At 40.3% G+C, this 23330-nt stretch overlaps 3 protein-coding genes across 3 annotated transcripts in view; 1 reads left to right on the forward strand and 2 right to left on the reverse strand.

The window, feature by feature from the left end:
* The window catches only part of LOC778467 (fructose 1,6-bisphosphate aldolase), a 96391-nt gene extending 91549 nt beyond the window's left edge, over positions 1-4842 (reverse strand). Inside the window, exon 1 of the mRNA XM_062672857.1 lies at positions 4829-4842. The gene's annotated coding sequence lies outside the window, so the exon portion shown is untranslated. The remainder of the gene's footprint in view (positions 1-4828) is intronic.
* Positions 1-17037, forward strand: part of LOC101741396 (phosphatidylinositol 4-kinase alpha) — a 58568-nt gene extending 41531 nt beyond the window's left edge. The window contains exons 24-37 of the mRNA XM_038016295.2: positions 113-240; positions 946-1092; positions 1868-2049; positions 3045-3174; positions 3770-3949; positions 4559-4679; positions 5982-6172; positions 7306-7372; positions 7451-7572; positions 9540-9728; positions 10578-10700; positions 11931-12054; positions 12522-12681; positions 14513-17037. Of these exons, the coding sequence (XP_037872223.1) occupies positions 113-240; positions 946-1092; positions 1868-2049; positions 3045-3174; positions 3770-3949; positions 4559-4679; positions 5982-6172; positions 7306-7372; positions 7451-7572; positions 9540-9728; positions 10578-10700; positions 11931-12054; positions 12522-12681; positions 14513-14738 (2090 nt within the window). The 3' untranslated portion in view covers positions 14739-17037. The remainder of the gene's footprint in view (positions 1-112; positions 241-945; positions 1093-1867; positions 2050-3044; positions 3175-3769; positions 3950-4558; positions 4680-5981; positions 6173-7305; positions 7373-7450; positions 7573-9539; positions 9729-10577; positions 10701-11930; positions 12055-12521; positions 12682-14512) is intronic.
* Positions 17038-19195: 2158 nt separating this feature from the next.
* LOC101741257 (zinc finger HIT domain-containing protein 2) lies at positions 19196-22209 on the reverse strand. Its single transcript, XM_004929023.5, has 4 exons — positions 21565-22209; positions 20438-20963; positions 19854-20057; positions 19196-19536 (listed from the first exon to the last, which is right to left on the reverse strand). The coding sequence occupies exons 1-4, from the start codon at positions 21621-21623 to the stop codon at positions 19213-19215; spliced, it is 1113 nt and encodes a 370-aa protein (XP_004929080.3). The 5' UTR covers positions 21624-22209; the 3' UTR covers positions 19196-19212.
* Positions 22210-23330: the final 1121 nt, after the last annotated feature.

Genomic DNA, 23330 nt, shown 5'->3' on the forward strand with positions numbered 1-23330 from the left:
TCGGTCACCGCGCTCAAAGCCGGCTATAAAAGTTATGCAATAGCTGAATAAAAATTGCCTTTTAAATCTCTAATTACTATCGTGTCTCTCAACGCTGTGTGTTGTGTTACAGGTGAATACGAGCTGATGGGTCCGAGCAGCCAGCAGAGCCTCTACACGTCGAACTCGCCCACGGACAACAGGTCGTCGGTGAACAGCAGCGACATCGGCAGCCGTCAGACCACGGGCTGGATCAACACGGTATTCCGTTCATACTGCACTCTTAAACGTTGATATTTTTTTTGGATTGAAGGATTACTTGTGGCCCGGAAGCCTTTCCAGTTTCATCAGGCCAGGTGGGCGAATAAAGGCTCAGCCAGGAGGGGTGGGATTTTCTAACAGCCGCCCGAGCGCCTCCGAAGGAGATCTAACAACTCAAGAGCAGCCGGATCGGAATCGCGACCCGCTGAGAAAATCCGGCGAGAAGCTCAACGGGCTGATGTATGGGTTAGGTTGAAGGTGGCCGAGTTCGACGAGTACGGTTACCGGGCTCCCTATTCCTAGTGTTAGAGCTGAAGGCGTCTAATGCAAAGGTTATTGGATCTGATGGATCCGTAATGGCATGTGGTAAACGTTGATACATTTTTAAAGGATATGACGTAGGTGCGCACGTGCCGATCGCTTGTGTTCGTATCCCGCAGACAGGCACGTGTTATTGTAAGGAAGCACGTACGAGACACGTGCTCACGAGCGACTTACACAGTGAAGCAATGACGTCATGTAATAAAAAAATTGGTCCCATATCCATGTCGTCATCTATCTTGTGTGTTATTATATAAAGTACTATCCTTCAAAGAAATAGCCGAGTGGTGCTAGCTACCCGTGTGGGCTCTCAAAACGACCTCTTATTATTATTATTTTGTAGAATTTAGGGTATTTGTAATATTTGATTCTGATTTTCCTCAGGTACCAATGTCCACGACCACGCTGAGCAGCGGAGCGGGTAGCATAGCGGGGAAACGATCTAACCGAAGCGTCAAGCCACCCGTCAAGCAACAGGACACGTACGTCAAGGACTACGTCAGGAAAAGGAATCTTATATTGGAGCTTATGGTAGGTTTGGATATTTATATTGGCTTTTTATCAGCACTAATGACGAACAGACACACATCCCATCTAATGTCGAGTAGTTGCCGATGTAAACACGTGCCTCGTGAACCACTTTAAGGTATAACGTGGAAGGTACTGGCCATTGTAATGCACAGTAGGACTAGCCTAACTCGGCGCATTAGGAGTTTGAGGTCAAGGGTTCTCGGATCGAGAAAAGGCTGCCTGATATATGTATGTGAGTCCCCCACTTCTGAGCCACTTGTCTATAGTAATATTATGATGAATGTAATTTATATCTTGACGTAAAAAAAAATATATATTTTTTTATTATTATTTTTACTTAGATGGAAGGACGAGCTCACAGCCCACCTGGTGTTAAGTGGTTACTGGAGTACATAAATGTGCCACCCACCTTGAGATATAAGATCAAAGGTCTCAGTATAGTTACAACGGCTACCTCAACCGTTAAACTGAAACGCATTACTGCTTCACGGCAGAAATAGGCAGGGCGGTGATACCTACCCGTGCGGACTCACAAGAGGTCCTACCACCAGTAAGAGTTTATTGACGAAATATTATAGAAAATACTATATATCGCATCTTTAGAATTGAAGTGGCTTAATTCAATATTCTTGTTTTATTGTATTTGTAGAATTGTGATATTTTATATAATTGGTAGGTAGTATTATAGGTTGCCTAGATTTACATGACGAAATTGACAACCCGTGCGGACTCACAAGAGGTCCTACCACCAGTTCACGATGAACACAAATTTTAGGCGGTCGAGATAGAGTTCTTGGTGACGTGGCACAACCCTCACGGGCGGCCCGAGCAGGCCGTCCCGGGTGAGGACAACATCGCCACCTGGCGCTCCAAGCCCAACACCGAGCGGACCTGGAGGGACCACGCCAAGCTGGCCTGGGAAATCAGTCCCGTTCTCGCCGTCTTCATGCCGGAGAGGTGAGAGTACCAATGCCTCAACATTAGAGACAGAATATCGAATATGATTTTTTTATTGAGTTGAACATTGTTAAAGAAAACAAAAAACAAAAAAAAACAAAATGTGTGCAATTCACACGTGGTAGAAGTGAAACCTTCCAAAATTAAAATACAATTATCCTAAACGTCTTAAGTATATGTAAAATTTTGTCATTAGTAAATAATTGTAAGGTAGCGCCCTCTGTGAATTGATATTTTAATTTCACGTATAATCCTAAATTAAAATTCACTACAAGAGCTTACATACACACGTTAGTATTAAAAAATCTTACAGATGGCGCTGTATTAAATAGTATGTATATTTCTGTCTCATTCTTTGCTGGCTTCATCCTACATATTTTTGTATTTGTGTCCCTTACCTGTCGTTTTTTCCGTTGCATCCGGTTTGAAATCACAACGATTCTAAAGAAGTTTTCACTTCAAAAAAACAAAAAACCCGATAACCACTTTACACCAGGCAACCTGTGATATCGTACAGTTTTCTACGCAATAACAAAACAACATTGAAATATCGATAACAATCACTGACCCCTAAACATCTAGATCGACTTTATGTTTTACATTTCCTCTCATTTTCTTCTCAACATATCTATGTATTAAATACGTGAAGCAAAAACTTTGTACCCCTTTTTACGTAAATTGCGCGGACGGAGGAGTATGAACTTTTCCACACTTATAAATAATATAGAGATGGTGTACAGAATGCTAATTTTTTTTTTAATTATGCATAAAAAATACAGTAAATCATCAAAAAAACATTACACACACTGCCATGTATTTGGCACAACACATACATATAAATATACTCTTTTTTTATTGTCAATTGCCAAACTTTTGTTATTGTTTAAAGTCTGCCTAGCTGAGCCTTTGCTCGCCCACCTGTCCTGGTGAAACTGGAAAGGCCCCCCGGCCACCAGTATCTTTCAATAATAAAAAAATGCCTTTTAATATCACAGGCTAAAGAACGACGGTATAGTGGCGGAGGTCAGACGCAAAGTCCAAGCGCAGCCGACCGCGGTGTGCCACGTCCCCCAGGCCCTGAAGTATCTGGTCACCACCGAAACCTTACTCAACGATGCGCAAGAGGTAAAGAGAGAGAGAGAGACAGACAGACAGACAGAGAGAGAGAGAGAGAATCATTATTTTATACTGCTAATATGGGCGGACGAAATTACTGTCCGGTGTTAAGTGGTGACTGGAGCCCATAACCCTGCCAAAACTGGTCCCAAGCCCGGATGAGAAAAGAGGATGGTTGAGTTGAAGTTCAGACCTTTTCGCCGTAGAACAGTTAACGCCCGAATGTCGGGCGGCGTTTAATTAGCCGGATCTAATTAAGGCTTCAGCTGCTTCGAAGTACTGTTCCAAAAGCACTGCCATGGAACGACACGGGATCCTACCATGTTTATTTTCCAAGAAAGCCTCACGAGGCCACGACTTTCGGCATTAAGGATTTTCGACGCAAGGAGGAGAAGTCCATAAATATTTACAACGTTAATACCGCTACCCACCTTGAAACATGACCTACCCGTGCGATATCGAGTTCTAAGTCTCAGGTTGTATGGCACAACGGCCTCACCCTTCAAACCGAAACGCATTACAGCTTCACTGCAGACATAGACACGGCACCTAACTTGTGACGTCACAACACGCCCTACCAGTACAGTTGAAATTGACGTTTCAGCTGGTACACATGATAACCTGGGCCCGGGTCAGTCCGGTGGAGGCCCTGTCGTACTTCAGCCGGCAGTACCCGCCGCACCCGCTGTCGGCGCAGGCGGCCGTCAACACGCTGACGTCATACCCCTCCTCGACCCTCCTCCTGTACATTCCGCAGCTTGTGCAGGCGCTGCGGCACGACACGGTAACACATTCTCACCCAACCTATACAATATTCAATCTGACGTCGGAAATATCAAATAAATTGTTTTTTTTTATTGCCCTTGTATGCAGACGAGCATACGGCCCACCTGATGGTGAGTGGCTACCGTCGCCCATAGACTTCAGCAATGCCAGGAGTGGAGCCGAGCCACTGCCTACCGCTTAATACTCTCCACAAACCTCGTTTGAAGAAGGACACGTCATAGCGCTCAGGAAACACCGTGGAGGGAAGCTCATGCCATAGCCGGATGGTACGTGGCAAAAAAAAAACCTCTGGAAACGCACTGTGGATGAACGCAGCGGTTCCAGATGATATGGATGAATTCTGCTCCGATGGCGGGAGGTGCGATGATAAAAGGGAGATGAAGGGATCATCTCAAACATGAAACAAACTAATTTATGTGTATTATCTATGAATCGGGCCACAAATGTGTTTTGATTCAACCCGAGCGATGACGCCTCGACTCTACGGAACCCTTACACCAAAAGCGAGTCGATGTTTGACGAGCAGTTGCGACTCGCTTTCACTAGATGGCGCGCTTTCGCTTCGTTTCTCGTGTCCGTACTAATATGATAAATAAATTTAATCCAGATGGGATACGTGGCGGAATTGATAAAATCACTGGCGAAGAAATCACAAGTCGTAGCGCACCAGCTGATATGGAACATGCACACGAACATGTACACAGACGAGGAGATGCATAATAAAGATCGTAAGTGTGTATGAGTTATATCACTTCCGACATTTTAACTATTCGATAACAAATGCTTTGAAGTATTGGTACGCGCTGGGGTTCGGGATAAATAATAATTCTACTGAAGCACAAATTATAATTCTATTTAACACATAGAACACTTAACAATTATTTTTTTATTGCTTAGACGGGTGGACGAGCTCACAGCCCACTTGGTGTTAAGTGGTTACTGGAGCCCATAGACATCTACAACGTAAATACGCCACCCATCTTGAGATATAAGTTCTAAGGTCTCAAGTGTAGTTACAACGTCTGCCCCACCCTTCAAACCGAAACACATTACTGCTTACGACAGAAATAGGTAGGGTGGTGGTAACTACCCGCGCGGACTCACAAGACGTCCTACAACCAGTAAAATTCGATAACAAATGATTTAAAATATTGTTACGCGCTGGGTTCGCTCGCTTCGAGTAATTCCGATTACTAACTGCTTTCGTTACATCTCTGCAACGCTTTTATACGATATGATGTCGATACGACATCTCTATAATTATCGAGAACATTCCTGATCGGTCGAGTAATTTCCACATGCGTTTATGCTATTTGATAATAGATGAAATATATAATAGAAGAAATATATAATAGATGAAATCCGTACTTATAAAATGTTCACGATTGACTTCCACGGTGAAGGAATAACATCGTGTTATAAAAATCAAACTTGCAAAATTATAATTTGTTTAATTACTGGTGGTAGGGCGTCTTGTGAGTCCGTGCGGGTAGGTACCATCACCCCGCCTATTTCTGCCGTGAACAGTAATGCGTTTCGGTTTGAAGAGTGGGGTAGCCGTTGTAACTATACTTGAGACCTTAGAACTCATATCTCAAGGTGGGCGGCGGAATTTATGTTGTATATGTCTATGGGCTCCAGTAACCACTTAACACCAGGTGGGCTGTGAGCTCGTCCAACCATCTAAGCAATAAAGAAAAAAAAGATATCCCGACCACTTCTGTTTGGTCCTTGATCTTTATGTATTAACCCTAGTTCTGGGATATTTGTGAATTTTAAGATACCGTTGCATGAATATTTTAAATGCGTCATATCTCAAGGTGGGTGGCGGCATTTACTTTGTAGATGTCTATGGGCGCGAATAACCACTAACACCAGGTGGGCTGTGAGCTGGTCAACCCATCTAAGCAATAAATAAATAAAAACTTTATAATAATACACTAACAGGCGAACCGTGCTATCGGTATCCTATATCCCCAATTCGAACTGACCATACTCTTACCTTATACAAAGTTTCCACGTATTTCCAGCGGCCCTATTCGACATCCTCGAGTCGTTGACGAAGAGCATAGTGGATTCCCTGTCGGGACCCGCGAAGGCGTTCTACGAAAGGGAATTCGATTTCTTCGGTCAGATCACGAACATCAGCGGAATCATCAGACCGTACCCCAAGGGAGCGGAGAGGAAGCGAGCCTGCTTGGAAGCGCTGAAGAACGTTAAGGTATGACGCAGTAAAAAAATTATATATATACATCGCCTCAGAAAAGATCATTTAACCAATTGTGTGTAACACCTTTAAGCCTTGTTCGGACTAGGCGAGTATTTTAGTCGAGTACCGAGTAATTTAGTAGCTAAATGTGTCTGAGCATCAAAAATGTAGTCGAGTAGGTTAGTAAATAATTTAGTCAAGTCAATCCACTTTGTTCTATTTTTTCGGGCGAGCAGCGAGTAGTTTAGCCACAAAATTACTCGGTATTCGACTAAAATACTCGCCTAGTCCGAACAAGGCTTTAGTTGAGTATGATATATGGGGAGTCGATTTTCACACATCAGATAAATAAAATACCTATTATCACTTAGCCGAGCGAAATGATTTTTGTTTTGACATCAGTGTGCTTAGTGCGAATTTTTTTAACGTTCTCGATAACGTAGAAGTTAGCTCATATTTGTATGGAATGGGATCGTTTGCGTACCTTTGTAGACTACCAATGTAGTCGTCGTGGCCTAACGGATAAGACGTCCGGTGCATTCGTGTTGAAGCGATGCACCGGTGTTCGAATCTCAGGCAGGTACCAATTTTTCTAATGAAATACGTACTCGACAAATGTTCACGATTGACTTCCACGGTGAAGGAATAACATCGTGTAATAAAAATCAAACCCGCAAAATTATAATTTGCGTAATTACTGGTGGTAGGACCTCTTGTGAGTCCGCGCGGGTGGGTACCACCACCCTGCCTATTTCTGCCGTGAAGCAGTAATGCGTTTCGGTTTGAAGGGTGGGGCAGCCGTTGTAACTACTTGAGACCTTAGAACTTATATCTCAAGGTGGGTGGCGCATTTACGTTGTGGATGTGTATGTGCTCCAGTAACCACTTAACACCAGGTGGGCTGTGAGCTCGTCCACCCATCTAAGCAATAAAAAAAAAACCTTTGTCGCTGTTCCAACTGCCCACAAAATTGGGCTGGCTAACTTTTACGCTATCGAGAACATTAAAAAACTCGCACTAAGCACACTGAATGTTATGCTTACTACCGTCAAATCTGTATAAAAACTAAACATATACACAATATGTATATATTTATTTTCCAAAGCGTGCGAATTATAATTTATTGTATTAATGTTATTATACAGGTGCAGCCGGGGTGCTATCTACCCTCCAATCCGGACTCTATGGTCATCGATATAGACTATAAAAGCGGTAAGTCGCGGCTTATGTTGTAAGTGTATGATGATAGATCTGAAGTAAACATTGAAGTCTCGTCTGTCTCGTGTGCAGGTACTCCCATGCAGAGCGCCGCGAAGGCTCCGTACTTAGCGCGGTTCAGAGTCCGAAAGTACGGGATCGCGGAGATGGAGTCCCTCGCCATGGCCATCGCGTCGGGCGAGGAGCCGCCTGCGGTGAGGACTTCATTATTTGTTGTCGGTTCTCCCTGTGATAACCGAACCCTCGTAAATATACTATCTAGTTGAGAGCTTAGAGGTCGCGTCTGAAGGTGGGTGACGAAAAAGAAAGTATATTGTACTCCTTTTCACGAAAATTGCGCGCACGGTGGAGTATGATTTTTTTTTTATTTCTTAGCTGGGAGGACGAGCTCACAGCCCACCTGGTGTTAAGTGGTTACTGGAGCCCATAGACATCTACGACGTAAATGCGCCACCCACCTTGAGATATTTCGGTAGGCAGCGGCTTGGCTCTGCCCCTGGCATGCCTGAAGTCCATGGGCGACGGTAACCACTCACCATCAGGTGGGCTGTGAGCTCGTCCTCCCATCTAAGAAATTAAAAAACAAATCATACTCCACCGTTTTTACGGATGTTCCATTATAACTACTGTACCATGCATCCGATTGATTTAAAACTTTGTATCCATGTAGAAAATACATGTACTTAATGGATAGGCTAATATTTATATGAGTTTTGGACTCCTTACACCAGTTGCGGGGGCGTTAATGATGAGAATCTTTGTGGGGGTGAGAAATGACAATGTTAATTTTAAATGCCCAGCGAAGCGGACGGGCATAGCTAGTTTATACCTAGTCAGGTCATAAATTCTGTCACATGTTTAATGTAAAATAATTGAAACAAGTTTATTCATTATGTAACCATTCATATACCAAAATGAACTTAACAAAACATAGATTCTTATGACACTAAAGTTTATGCAAAATGACCTCCGTGATTTTGAATACAGGCCTTCAATCTGCGCGGCCAGTCGTCTATCGCAGCACGAACGAGGTCCATGTCAATATCGGAGGCTGCCTTAATCAAGGATGTCTTGAGTGACTCCAAATTGGGATGAGGCTTTGAGCACGCCTTTTCCTCCAAGTGTTGCCATATCTTGTAATCTAACGGATTGAAATCTGGACTGGAGGAGGGCCAGTCTTCGTGCCGGATGAAGTCGATCTCACGCGCCGCCAGCCAGTCTTGTGTGCTCTTCGCTCTATGAGCTGGCGCCGAATCTTGTTGGAATACCCAGTGCCTGTTATTGAACATGGTATGAGAAACAGGTTCCACAAGGTTCGTCAGGACTGTATTTTGATACACAACTGCATTCGTTTTTACACCTTTCTCACAAAAATGTACCTCTGTTAAGCCCCAATAAGAAACTCCCAACCATACCATGAGCGAGAATGGAAAATGACCTCGTTGGACACGCGGAATACGGTTGCTCGCTTCTTCACTACTGTGTGCGTACACCTTATCATTTTGTTTGTTGTAGCTCTCTTCTACGGGAAAAATTTTTTCATCCGAAAAAATAATTTGCCGATTTTTTTTCCCGCGTACCGCTTCAACAAAGCGCAGCATCTCTTCAGTCTCAGTTCCATTAGACGAGCATTCAAACGATGTCCTGTTTTTCTTCGATATGCCCGAAGCCCGAAGTCTTCATTTAACACCCTTTTCACCGTGGTTCTGCTTAACCCCATCTGAAGAGCCAACAGTTTCTGCTTACGTTTGGGATTTCTTTGAATTCGCGCCTTCACAGCTTTTATCACTGCTGGAGTCCTAACAGACCGAGGGCGACCACTTCTTGACCTGTCATCTACACTAGAGTCTTCACTGTATCGTTTGATGGTACGATAAATGAATCTTTTGGTTATATTCAGATTTTTCAGTATGTTAAAAATTTGAATTGGCGCGTAACCGCAACGATGCAACGCAATAACTGCAACACGGTCTTCTTTAAGCGTCCACTCCATATTTAAAAATGAGTAAAATTCTAAAAGTATGCGTTTTTATTTTCATGAACAATTCGAAATTAGAATTTAATAAACTTTTTTGTGGCCAGCATTCTAAAAGAAAAGTTTTTACTGTGTGACAATACTTATGACCTGACTAGTTATATAAAAATTATCCTTAATGTTTAGGAGGAAGGCAAGGACCGGTACACGTCGATAGCGGCGGAGACCTGGCAGGCGGCCATATTTAAAGTGGGCGATGACGTCAGACAAGACATGCTGGCCCTGCAAGTGATATCGCTGTTCAAGAACATATTCCAGCAAGTCGGCCTGGACTTGTACCTGTTTCCGTACAAAGTCGTCGCCACCGCGCCCGGGGTGAGTACGCTCAAAGACTATCCCAATCACGCGGCGGACTCGTATATGAACTGCCGGGGTAGGATTTGCTAACGCTAGCCCTAGCAAGAGCTTCGCAGAGTCTACCACCGGATCGGAAACGCGACCCACTGAGAAGATCCGGCGAGAAACTCAGTGAGCTGTGTCTATGGGCTAGTTCGCACGTCGAGCTCTTTAACGAGTGCGACGATAACGGCGACCGATGTTTGGAGGGCTTAAAAGCACCGAGATTGGACCGGGAAGATCTGATAGGTCACGTTGCGGGTAGTTTCAAATAACCCCTGCCTAGTGCATTGAATTAATTTCTATACTATCTTTCTGTTTTTAGACCGCGATAAACCAATCAAAAATACACGCACGCACGCACACGCACACACGTACGCACAGGCACACACGCACGCACACACGCACGGACACACACTCACCCGCACACACACATACGCACGAACGCACACACGCGCACGCACACATACACACGAACACATACGCACGCACGCACGCGCACTCACACTCTTTATAAACAACGGCAGGGAGTATCGATAGGTTAGACTTAGGTCGACGGCGGGTAGTTTCAAATAATACCTGTCTAATAACTGACCTGTCCACTGAATTAATCTCTACACTGACTTTCGGTTGTTATATTTAAAGAATACAGTAGTTGCAGAAGGCAGCGACTTGGCTCTGCCCCTGGCATTGCTGAAGTCTATGGGCGACGGTAACCACTCACCATCAGGTCTGCCTACAAAGGCAATAACAAAAAAAAAACACACACACACACACACATTTTTTTTGATTTTCAAACAACGTTATATTTGTGTGTGTTTCCCTCAGAGCGGCGTTATAGAATGCGTGCCCAACGCCAAGTCGCGTGATCAGCTGGGCAGGCAGACGGACTTCGGACTCTACGAATATTTTATAAAGAAATACGGCGACGAGACCACGAGAGAGTTTCAGGTGAGAAAAGAGCCATTTTTCTTTTGGTTACATGCGTGCTATACAATAGAATTTCTCTCCCCGTACTCGTCGAACTCGACAAAGAGGTCGACGTGCAACCTAACCGATTCCGATCCGGTAGTAGATTCATTCGCGAAGCAATTGCTCTTGAGTTATTAGGTCTCCTTCGGAGGCGCTCGGGCAGTTGTTAGCAAATCCCACCCCTCCTGGCTGAGCCTTTGCTCGCCCACCTGTCCTGGTGAAAATGGAAAGGCCTCCGGGCCACCAGTAATTTTTCAAACATAAAAAAAAAGAATTCCTCTAAAACGATTTGATGAAATTATCGTCTCGAAAATTACCTTTGTCGTTTGAAACGATTTGCGTGCGCTTGATATGTAAGAGATTGTCGTGTAGCCAGTCGTTACATAACGAGCTCACGGACCACCTGGTTATCGGAGCCCGTGGACATAAACGATGTTAATGAAGCCGCCCACCTTGAGACATGAGTTCGAAGTTACAGAAACGAATGACTGCTTCATGGCAGAAATAAGCGGGGTGGTGGTACCTACCCGTGCGGACTCACAAGATGTCCCACTGCCAATAATTACGCAAATTATATTTTTTGCGGGTTTGATTTTTATTATACGATGTTATTCCTTCACCGTGGTGGAAGACATTCGTGAACTTTAAGTATTTTATTACTAAAATTGGTAACCGCCTGCGGGATTCGAACACCGTTGCATCGCTCGACACGAATGTACTGGACGCCTTATCCTTTAGGCCACGACGACTTAAATGCATGTTTTATTTACTATTTGACTACCTATCTGATGTTTTCGCTCAAACTAATGTAACAACTAGTACTCTGTATGTACAGTGGGGGATCTTCCCACTGAGTTTCTCGCCGTTTCTTCTCAGTGGGTCGCGTTTCCGATCCGGTGGTAGGTTCTGCGAAGCACTGCTCTTGCTAGGGCCAGAGTTAGCCACACTCCGGTTTGAATCCCGTGAGCTCACCTACATGTTAGGACGAAGCTGAAATAGCCTCTCAAGCCTTTCAGCATAGGTAGGAGTAAAAAAAGGGGGGATTTTGGCTTTTTTTTTAAACTTATTTTGCTTAAACTAACTTAATAAGCTTAAGTCTCATCTACATTAGATGGCTGTCTCCTCACAACGAATGCACCGGGCGTTTCATTCTCTAGACCGCGTCGATTAATTGTAATAAAATTAGTATTGGTATAATTTGACCATTAGGCGGCGAGAAGGTGCTTCGTGACCTCGATGGCCGCGTACAGCGTCATCGGCTTCCTGCTGCAGATCAAGGATCGGCACAACGGGAACATCATGCTGGACACGGACGGACACATCATACACATAGGTACGTGGCACGACATGCTATACGAGCGGCACCCGCAAAAATGAACCTTAAAGTCTTATATATAGAGTCTTCTTTTTTTCCACCTTATCCCACTAGGTGGAGTCGGCACAGCTAATTTTTCTATTCCATTCTCTTCTGTCAGCCGTCATCTCAACACTCACTCCTCTCTCTCTCATATCGTCATTCACACACTCCATCCATGCCTTTGGTCGACCTCTGCCCCCTCTACCTTGCACTACCATTTCCATACATCTCCTAGTCACATACATCTTCTCTCTACGCATCACATGTCCATACCACGCTAACCGTCCGCTCTTTAATTTGTTAAATACTGGGGCTACTGGGATGTTCTGGAAAGTTTTAGACACGTCGTGTCGAATATACAAGCGTTGCAGAGACGACATGAAGCGAAACGACGAACGGATCACTATTATACTAATATGTATACTACATAATATGTGATATAGATTTCGGATTCATGTTCGAGTCATCGCCCGGCGGGAACCTTGGCTTCGAGCCCGACATCAAGCTGACCGACGAGATGGTGATGGTGATGGGCGGCAAGATGGAGGCGCCGCCGTTCCGCTGGTTCTGTGAACTGTGCGTGCAGGCCTTCTTGGCTGTCAGGTCGGTAGATCTATAACTTTTAGTTAATTGGATGAGTCGCTGAGCTCGAATTCGTGGTTACTGGAGTCCATAGACATCACATGGTAAACATAGTCAACTTCCGTGACACATAAAAAAAAGGGTGCGTGTACTTATGTACGCGAGTAAGAAGTTATACTTTATTTTTATTAAATTTTATTTCTTTTTTTTATATATTAAATAATTAATAATAAATATTTAACGTTAATAATTTTTTTTTTATTGCTTAGATGGGTGGACGAGCTCACAGCCCACCTGGTGTTAAGTGGTTACTGGAGCCCATAGACATCTACAAAGTAAATGCGCCACCCACCTTGAGATATGAGTTCTAAGATGTCAGTATAGTTACAACGGCCGCCCCACCCTTCAAACCGAAACGCATTACTGCTTCACGGCAGAAATAGGCAGGGTGGTGGTACCTACCCGCGCGGACTCACAAGAGGTCCTACCACCAGTAAAAAATAAATTTAGTATGATAAATAATATTTAGTATGAATTATATTAAATAAAAATTTTGTCATTTATATTACCAAAAAATGAATGCTAATAACACTTTTTTTTACGAGTGTACATGCGCGAAAGTTCATCTCCGGCTATACTCAGACTCGCCAAGTTACGTCGATCGTATTGTAATGAGCGATTTAATGGGCAACTTCATTACTGTTAATTTTGTGTCACGGTGCGCGCGCATCGTAAAATTTCACTCTCATCAATTTTTCATAACGCGCCTAAAGAAGTATACCTTAAAAAATAAATAAAAAATCCATTTATTTTCAATGTCGTCCGTAAGAAAATAATTTATTTGATAATAACTTTCAATAATAAGATTATCTTTTAGTTTTTTCTTAAAATGAAAATCGTCTATTAAAAAAATAGGTCTCTTAATTTCTTTGGTAGTTTATTAAATATCCTAACGCTCACACCTAGTATACTATTAGTCTTTAATGTAGTTTTCGATTTTGGAAAACATAGTTTATCGTCGCGTCGACTTCTATTTGCCATATTAGACATCTTGGTGAATCTATTGGGACAAGTTTTAACATAAAAACGTAGTCTCAACAATAGTGTACGAGAAATGTCCAAACCGAATGTTTCATTTACAAGACAAATACTGTATTTGAACATTGACTTTTTTCTGCCTAAAAAGCGCAAATAAAATTACAGTCCACGTCTTAAGTTGCTACTGGTGGTAGGACCTCTTGTAAGTCCACGCGGGTAGGTACCACCGCCCTGCCTATTTCTGCCGTGAAGCAGTAATGCGTTTCGGTCTAAAGGGTAGGGCAGCCGTTGTAACTATATTGAGACCTTAAAACTTATATCTCAAGTTGGGTGGCGCAATTACGTTGTAGATGTCTATGGGTTTCAGTAACCGCTTAACACCAGGTGGGCTGTGAGTTCGTCCACCCATCTAAGCAATAAAAAAAAAATATCAGAGACAATAGATATCAAGAAGAATATGTCAATTTAAGACACAGCTGTCGTACGCTTGGAATGCAACCAGCATTCGTAACACGTCATTTCGGATCCTCCCGATCCACTAACGGTGCTTTTAGGTACCTCAAACACCGTCCTTGCCGAACCCGTCTCTTGCGACTAAGGGCTCGGCGAGTAAACTAACCCATAGATATAGCCCACTGAGTTTCTCGGCGAATCTTCTCAGTGGGTCGCGTTTCCGATCCGGTGGTAGATTCTGCGAAGCACTGCTCTTGCTAGGGCCAGTGTTAACAAATTCGTGAGCTCACCTTATCGCTCGGTGAATCTAGTATAGCTCCTCGAGGCTACTATCTATTATAAATTATTGATTAAATTTCAGACCATACCAAGAAGCTATAATATCTATGGTGTCGCTGATGCTGGACACCGGTCTCCCGTGCTTCCGAGGGCAGACGATACGTCACCTTCGCTCGCGTTTCGCGCCCAACTCTACCGAGAAGGAGGCGGCGGCGTACATGCTCTCTATCATACGTAACTCGTTCTTGAACTTTAGAACAAGGACGTACGATATAATACAGTATTACCAGAACCAGATACCGTATTGAGTCGTCGATGAAATCGATATTCATATCGATAGGCCGGTCGCGGTGCATCTCTATCTGACCTCGTGACGTCAGAGCGAATGTGTGTTATTTGTACAGAAATAACTGGAAATGAAGATAACGATTAAGACTCAACTTTCGATGTGTTCCGGTACTCTTTATAAACGAATATAAAGTCGATAGTGACGATGATACGAAACAAACGGTCTGATTGACATTTTTTTTCTTCTATATATATACCTAAATAAATAAAAGAAAAATATATGTTTAATTTAAAAACGAAATGGTGCGAAATGTGTAGTTAAAACAAATGTCCGTTTAAAACAATGTTCCTTCAGGGAAGTGTAAGGTATATCGATACAGTCGGAAAAGTGTGCGTATCCGTTGCGAGAATTAAAAAAAAATAGCATTACTATTTTTTAATCTAGAATTCCGCCTAATATATAACTTAAACGAGATATTTAACGGTATTTTATATCAGGCGGGGGTTATATTAATTACTTTGAGCGCGATGTCTTTGGTTTGATTTAGGAAATAATTCGGTTTTCATTTTGTCTATTAAATTAAGGGGTAATGTTTAATGGAGAGATTCAAGAGTTTTCTTGCCGCGGTTTTTAGTTGAACTGGTTCGTCGGTCGTATTATTTTTCCAAACATACTATCTATATATTTGATAGTAGAAAGATATTTACGAACCACTGGTCAAAAAATAATGTCATTTGAAGTCAAATTGCAGTTGTTGCTAATGTGACTATAATGTAATGAGCTTGCTCGGTCTCAACTTAATTTCAATTTAGGCATTCAAAGGGCTAGGTCATGCCTCAGAGTACTTCTCGAATAACACCAGATTGAGGTTATTTTTAAAAGAAACTACCTATTTTAAAAAATTAGACGAATTCTTAGTTACTTAGTTATTCTTAGAAGAGTTTCTCGTCTCCTCGATGACGACAACTAAAGGTTTTGAAAATAAATAATATTAAATACCGGTATTTGGTACTTATCGTTACGTCCACATAGCACTTTCTCTTATATTTATAATCAAACAATCTTATAAGTATTATCGTCTCAAATTCACAAACCTTTCAGAAATAATCTGATTATTAATGTCATTAAATAACATATATAATAATTATGTTCTCTATGAACAATAGAGAAGTATATACGACGTATATTCTAGAAACAATATGAGGGTAACATTAGAAATCATGTATTCAATTACTACGACCCTTCATTAATTAATATTTAATTGAACACGGAAATTAGAAAGAAAGAAAAACTGCCACTATCCTTAGAAAATCCCTTTCTACTATTAAGGTGCAAATACTAAAGTTCTGTTAACATTGTAAAGGTATTTACGATAGTTATAACTATGATTTAAATGTTTTAGAGAAATATAAGATAACTTTTAATAAGTGCTGCAGTACTACTAAAAATATACAAACAACACCCATGCATCCTAATTTTTTTGTTCTTATAATTCAATTTTTAAAAAAAAGCACTCGCCTGAATTGACAAACTTATTTGTTAATTAAAGTCGCACCGACTTGCAGTTCTTCTGAGCAACAGATCACATTCCATGTTTTTTTTTTTTTTTTCATAGTATATAATTTAAACTAAATTATTATTTTCGATATTGAATTCTGTTAATGCCTGTTTCAAGTTTTTTTTATACAGTATCTTATAAAATGGTTGTTGAAAATATAAAAGTTGTGGAATATTGTCATAGTAAATTAAACTTAAATATACACAGGTTACTTGCCCTAAAAAAAAAACAGTATTGTGTCTATAGTGAACAATTTGCTTCTAACGAGATATAATTAAAAAACGTTACCATTTAGATGTAATTATAAGGAAATACTATATCATGTTCTGAAATTGATCTTTTACGTAAGTATTAAATTGTATTTATTGTATATTGCATTGTACTTAGAGCTATTTTAGATGAAAACACTTTCTCTAATTCAATCGAACTGTAGTGTTTTGAAAACATTATAATTCGTAACTTATCAGTCTTCAACTTGATATAAGATAATTATAATGTAGTCTCCATATTAACAGAAACCTCAAAGTGACAAACATACTAATAAATATATTTATGTAGAATCAGATTAAAAATAATGTTGTTGATTAAAAAAACAGAATTTATTGATGTAAATAAAAAAGAAACTATATTGTTGAAATTCAATAAGCTTAGTAAAATGTTGCCAACAGATTTAATAAAATGTTGATATTATAAAGTTTTGTGTGTTCTGGACATTCCTACAGATGTTGTTGAATTTTGAATAAAGTATCTGGTAAAGGTGCATATTTATTTAATTGATTCGTGAATGATGAATTTATAATCCTTTATACCAGGCTTTCCTAAAGTGGGCGATAACGCCCCCTTGTGGGCGCTGCAGGCCTAAAGGGGGGCGGTAAGAGAACCAAAAAAAGGGGGCGTTGAGGCTTGGCAGGCAATTTGTAATTTCAGGTGGACTCTTAGACACCGACTGAGCTCTCGCTATAGTGGTTGGTAGGTGAAAAAATGGGGGCTTTACAAAATAATTTATTCTCAAAATGGGCAGTAGACAAAATAAGTTTGGGAACCCCTGTTTTATACTAATATTGTATGAAAAAACCAAGAATGAGTGAATGAATGAAGAAATCTATACATAATGATTTCATAGTTAAGTAGCATTTTCTTTGTTGTTCAACTTTTTCGATTACTAGATGTACACAAGTTTTAGGGATACCTATAAAAAAAAATGTCAATAGTGAATATTGCAAGCATAACCATGTATGTATGAACTCGATTGACTGCTTGTAGTTTGATTCCAGTTAAATTGAATAGAGAGACTTGGCTTTCACGGTGTCGATTTCCTTGTGTTTATCTCGTATGTATTTCTAGAACCCATAAAGTAAAAAAAATATATGTTTTTTTGCCCACCTGCCTGGAGGGGCTATTCTGGTTACGCTAGTGGGAGACTACTACACTTGTATAAGTTATGACGATCCGTGAGAATGGGATTATCGACAATCCGAACGGCCCTCCTCTGTATGGAGTCAAATGGAAGAAGCTGGTATTTGGGAGCCCCGGCCCAGAGATGGGAGCAGTACTCCACGCGAGGCCGGACTTGTGCTTTATAAAGCAAAAGCCTTTGTCCAGGCGTGAAGTACCGCTTCGCTCTGTTGAGGACTCCCAGCATTTTGGACACCAACTTGGCTTTGCCTTCCAAATGACTCCGAAACTGGACATCGCTCGAAATGTCGACCCCAAGTATCCCGATACTCTCGGAAGGTTGCAGGGATACTCCTTGAAATTGCGGCGCCATGACAAAGGGGTCCTTCTTCGCAGTGAACGCGCAAACTTGTGTCTTTAACGGGTTGAATTGAACCAAGTTCAATTCACCCCATTTGGAGACTCGCCCCAGAGAGTTCTCCACTTCAGACACAAGTTTTGATCGTCTCTCCTGCACCACGCTCCGAGAGAGACTCTGATGGCCGATATATCGCGCATCCCCCGTGCTGTCATCCGCATAGCAATGCATGCCATCAATAGACAGCATGTCATTGATATACAGGATGAAAAGCATGGGGGAGAGCACCGAACCTTGTGGAACGCCAGCGTTAATGGTCATGGTATTAGAGTAATCGCCGTCTACAACGACCGTGATGCTCCGCCCATCCAAAAAGCTAGCGATCCACTTGCAGAGACCCTCGGGGATTTCGTAAGATGGTAGCTTCGACAGAAGTGCCCTATGCCAGACCCTGTCGAAGGCCTTCGCGATATCAAGGCTCACAGCAAGAGCCTCGCCCTTGCTCTCCAAGGCTTCAGCCCACCTGTGAGTAAGGTATACAAGAAGATCGCCAACTGAGCGACCGTGACGGAAACCGTACTGTCGGTCACTGATCAGCTGGCGATCTTCAAGATACTTCAAGAGTTGTATATTTATTATTCGCTCCATCACCTTGGAAAGCAAGGAAGTTATCGCGCCTATAGCTCGATGGGTCCGACCGGTCACCCTTCTTGGGGATAGGGTGGACGTGGGCGGTCTTCCATGAAGACGGAACCCTGTTAGCGCAATAAGAGAGGCGATACAGACGCGTTAGCGCAGGCGTCAGCTCAGGGGCGCACGTTTTCAGAACCACTGCAGGGATGCAGTCTGGCCCACTCGACTTATGGACGTCCAGGAGTCGGAGTTCAACTAAACTAAAATGCCAAGCGATACTAAGAATTAACATTCTAACAAAAAAAAATTTTCAATTCTACAATCCAATGTATGAGTCTCAATCCTAAAAAAATATCTATTTATTTAGATACACCATAGAACAATGATGTATACAATGCATATAAGAAATTGTCTGTGTACAGTGCCTATCTTTTGGTAAAGTGACATAGACATAAACACAGATTGGATATGATGAAATTATTATACTGTTTTTTGGGATTTGGTTGTGTTATTATAGCTACAAAAAAAGCAATTTATGTGGAAGTTTTATTAAAGTTCCATGCTATAACTCTCCAAGAAAGATAGATAATATTCTATCTTCTTCATAGACATCTTCACTTTACCCACATCTAATTTTGGTAAATGGTAAATTTTTTGTTCTGGAAACTTCTTAGAAAATTCTGTCTTTTTCTTTGTTTCAGCAATTTTTGTGTGCTTCAATGCAGACTTTGCATCAGTAAATATTTCGAACAGATGGGACAGTGCAGCTTTACAGTAAAATGACTTTTTGTCATCATTCGGCCCCTGAAGTATGAGATATGTGTCGTGTTTCATTACTTCAGTACTACGTTTGTCTGTTTGTACAAGTTCATTCTGGAATAAATTCAATAAGATAAATATGAAAATTGCATAAACTAATTAATTAATTGATTAAATATGAAAATTCATGGAAGCAAATTATGAATAGTGCAACATTGATCTTAAAATATAATATTAATATATTATTATGTTGGACATTTTTTATTTTGCACTACATTTAGGTTTAAGAAGTTCAGCATATGATGAAGTGTGCTCAAAGTATCAACTGGCTGCAGAACGTGAACACCCTTTGATTGTAGGTAGTGAGTATTGTAACTATCAGGACACTTATGATTTCTTTACACATCAATAAAATAATTGAATACAATTACCTGTAAACATTTCTGTGCGACAGCTTCCAAAGCTATGGCAGGATCATCATAATTAGCATTTGATTCTAAATTCCCACATATACTTAGTAAATGGACAATAGCTTCCACTGGATCAATCTCTCCATTGAAATATCTCATTATAAAAGCATATGAACTTAGAATGTTGATTATGTTGAATTTCACGGTAGTCGATGGTGCAATTTTCTGAAAACGATTATGCAATATTATTTTATCTTCACGTCGGGATGGTCAGGTTACCTAATGATCGGTAATTTAGTTTACTATGAAAATCTGAGATTCTTGCCAGATTTTCTCAGTGGGTCGCATTTCTGATCCCGTGGTAAATTCTGCGAAGCACTCAGTGCCCTTGCCAGGGCTAGTGTTAGCAACATCCTCTAGAGCCCTGTGAGCTAACTACCATGCCTGGGTTATGCGGGCATAGCCCCTCAAGGCTATTTAGCTTAGGCAGGAAAATGTTTTTTTTAACAACAAATGAGCTCTTCCCTTTTGCTGTTAAAAAAGAATTCATACACAGCAGTTAGAAGTGCTAGACAGAACTAGTTTGTTTTAATCATTATATTTACCGTTAAAGAGGTGAGTTTTTGAACATTTTTCAGTTGTGGACAAGTGTCGACGTTCTTATCAAGTTCATCATCACATACTTCTGTTACTAACTTGCTTTTTGTTCTTTTTGTCCACCAGGGTTCCCATTGAGGTAATATAGAACCAACATCTCCTTGACTAATCAAAGCTTCAAATTCATTCTTTTCATCTTCAGTTAGGGCACTCCAAATGGCATCTGCATCATTGATGTCTAAATTCTTTATCCTGTCATGTAAATCTTCTTCATCGTAATCATCAGAGTCTATATGATCATCATTTTCTAAGTCATCAACATTATCATTAGATTCATTTTGCATTTTTTTTAGTATTTCAATCATTTTACGTTTAGATTCCTCATCCACATTTTGCGAGGAGAGTTCTTCATTAACCCAGTCACGATAGAAATTTTCTGAACACTCTAAATGTTTGTCTGATTTATAACAACCGAGCGAACAATATAATATACCACATTTTGGGCAACAATACTTGCTTTTCTGTTCTTCACATCTGGAAAATTTTATTTGAAACTACATTGAAATTTTTGTTTAGGGTATTCTACACAAATAGCCATTTTATAATCTAATGTTAATAATATATTGTTTACTGACTTTATACTATTAGTGTGCTTTCAGGTTGTTCTATATAAATTAATTCAGTTCATTGACAATGGGCACTGGATTTGCTAAATTGTATAATTGGACACAAAAAGTGATAGAGTAAAAAAGTTAATAGTGAAGTTATCTTTAGTATCGAATTTATATGACAGCCTGTTTTGTGCTATAGGAGGCCAAAAAAACAAACTAAAAATATAATTAGAAATGTAATTCCTCATGCAAGTAAGCAAATGTAAAAAACATTATGAGATCCTAGATTATTTTCACAGACTCGGAGCCAAATTTCAGGGTTACGATACGACTATACAGGGCTTATTCACTTCTTGATAAAGGTACAATTTAACACAAAGTAGTCGTAACGTCAAGGATAAGGATAAGGTGTAATACAAAACCTTTTAAATTAACTTGGCCAGGTAATATTTATAATGTTATATTATATTATCTTAGCAGATTAATACCGGTAAATTAACGTTTATAGGTTATACTAAACTTACAGTCCACAAATTTTAGCAAAAGTATTTTCTGTGATCTTCGTTGTATCTGTTTCGTCCATTATTCTTCGAGTGGTACTGATTACCACTGTATCACTATATTTCGCCGTTTGTACTACCTTCGTTTCAAGGTATGAATTCCAGTTTAAAAAATAATCTGCCAGCGAAAGAAACCTAATTCACTACCGTTAAGTTTTTATTATGCTTTGCCCTTGGTACTAAGCTTAAATTAAATTAGTCAGTTAAATTAATTGACTGTTTAAATTCGAAATAAATACATATCTAATCACAATGTTATTCATCAGTTTCTTTGGCACGTTTAGTTAAGTACCGGTAAAATGGGGCGATTAGGGATTGACAGGCGAATCGGGAAAAAACCGGGAAAATCTTTCGACGCTCAATATAAGTTTTATATTCGTTGCAAAATCTTCCATTTTTTGTAGTTTAATAGTAGCATGTTGAAAGTTCACAAAACAACTCTGAATATGCATGATATAGCTGCTAACTTATAAAAAATCGCGTTTCAAATTAACTTCCTGTGGTGGTCATTATTTTAGTGCTAGAAACTTTGCTCTCTTTTATTTATTTGATAATAATAGAAGACGACTATGATTTATAAACGTGTGTTTGAATCAGCATATATATTAAAGGTAAGTCTCAGTTGTTATTGGTTTTAATGTATTTGATTAAATAAAAATACATGTAAAAATCTGTTGTTTTTGGGGATATTGGGGACGTCTTAGGTACAAATAACAACGAAAAAGGGGTCAATTGGGATGATAATACGTGAAATGGAAACGACCTAAGTATAAATAGGTACAGGTTTGTAGGGTTGTCTATGTAGTTATAACAATATTTTTTTAAATTTGTTGGTAAAAATCTGGTTTATTCGAAGCGAAATTGGGAATAAGTCTTTATTTGAAATAGATAAGCAATTTAACATAAGTAAGTCGATTTTGCAGAGACATGTAACAAGATCAATGAAATCTCAAGGTGGACAAAAATGTCTAAGTAATACATAATAAAATATTTAATATTTGTTCAGAGTGGGGGTATTCATCTGATTAATCCATGGAATAACCGACACACCTAATCTCTTAACCCGGATAGAAATATCAGCACTCTCGATTGCACCTATAATTGAAGTGATGTCTGCCATGTACTTTTGTCAGTTTTTCAATTTTTTTTATTGAAGATCACTTTGTTGGTGCAACTAAATAAATAAATAAATTAAAACTATATATAAAAATAAAAGTAGTGCCAACCCTAGAAAATTTCTCATTTCGTCCCAATTAACCGCAATTTTCGGGTAAATAGGGATTACACCTATTTTTGCATTTTTTGCTTAAACTGGAATGCTAGTTGCATAATTTTAAATTAGACAACAAAGATGCCCCCAAGACTCAATCATTTTGATCCTGATATAGCATTATATACATCAACAACTACCTTAAAATTGCTCATAAAGTTGGAATTTGTCCCTAATCGCCCCATTTTACGGTAACACAAAACAAACTGTCACAACACGCACAGGCAAGGCGAAGATGTTGTACCACACAGCCTAATTATTTTTAATGTTCCTTTTCCGAAAAATAGTATGGATCAAAAACGTCATCATCATTATCCTGCCCTTTTCCCAGTCACCTGGGGTCGGCGCAACATGTTTTCTCCTTCCATACTCTTCTATCATATACCATTTCTTCGCTCACTCCCCTCCTACCCATATCGTCTTTCACACAATCCATCCATTTCTTCTTAGGTCTACCTCT

The sequence above is a fragment of the Bombyx mori genome, chromosome 16 (assembly GCF_030269925.1).
Source record: "Bombyx mori chromosome 16, ASM3026992v2".
Classification (NCBI taxonomy): Eukaryota; Metazoa; Arthropoda; class Insecta; order Lepidoptera; family Bombycidae; genus Bombyx; species Bombyx mori.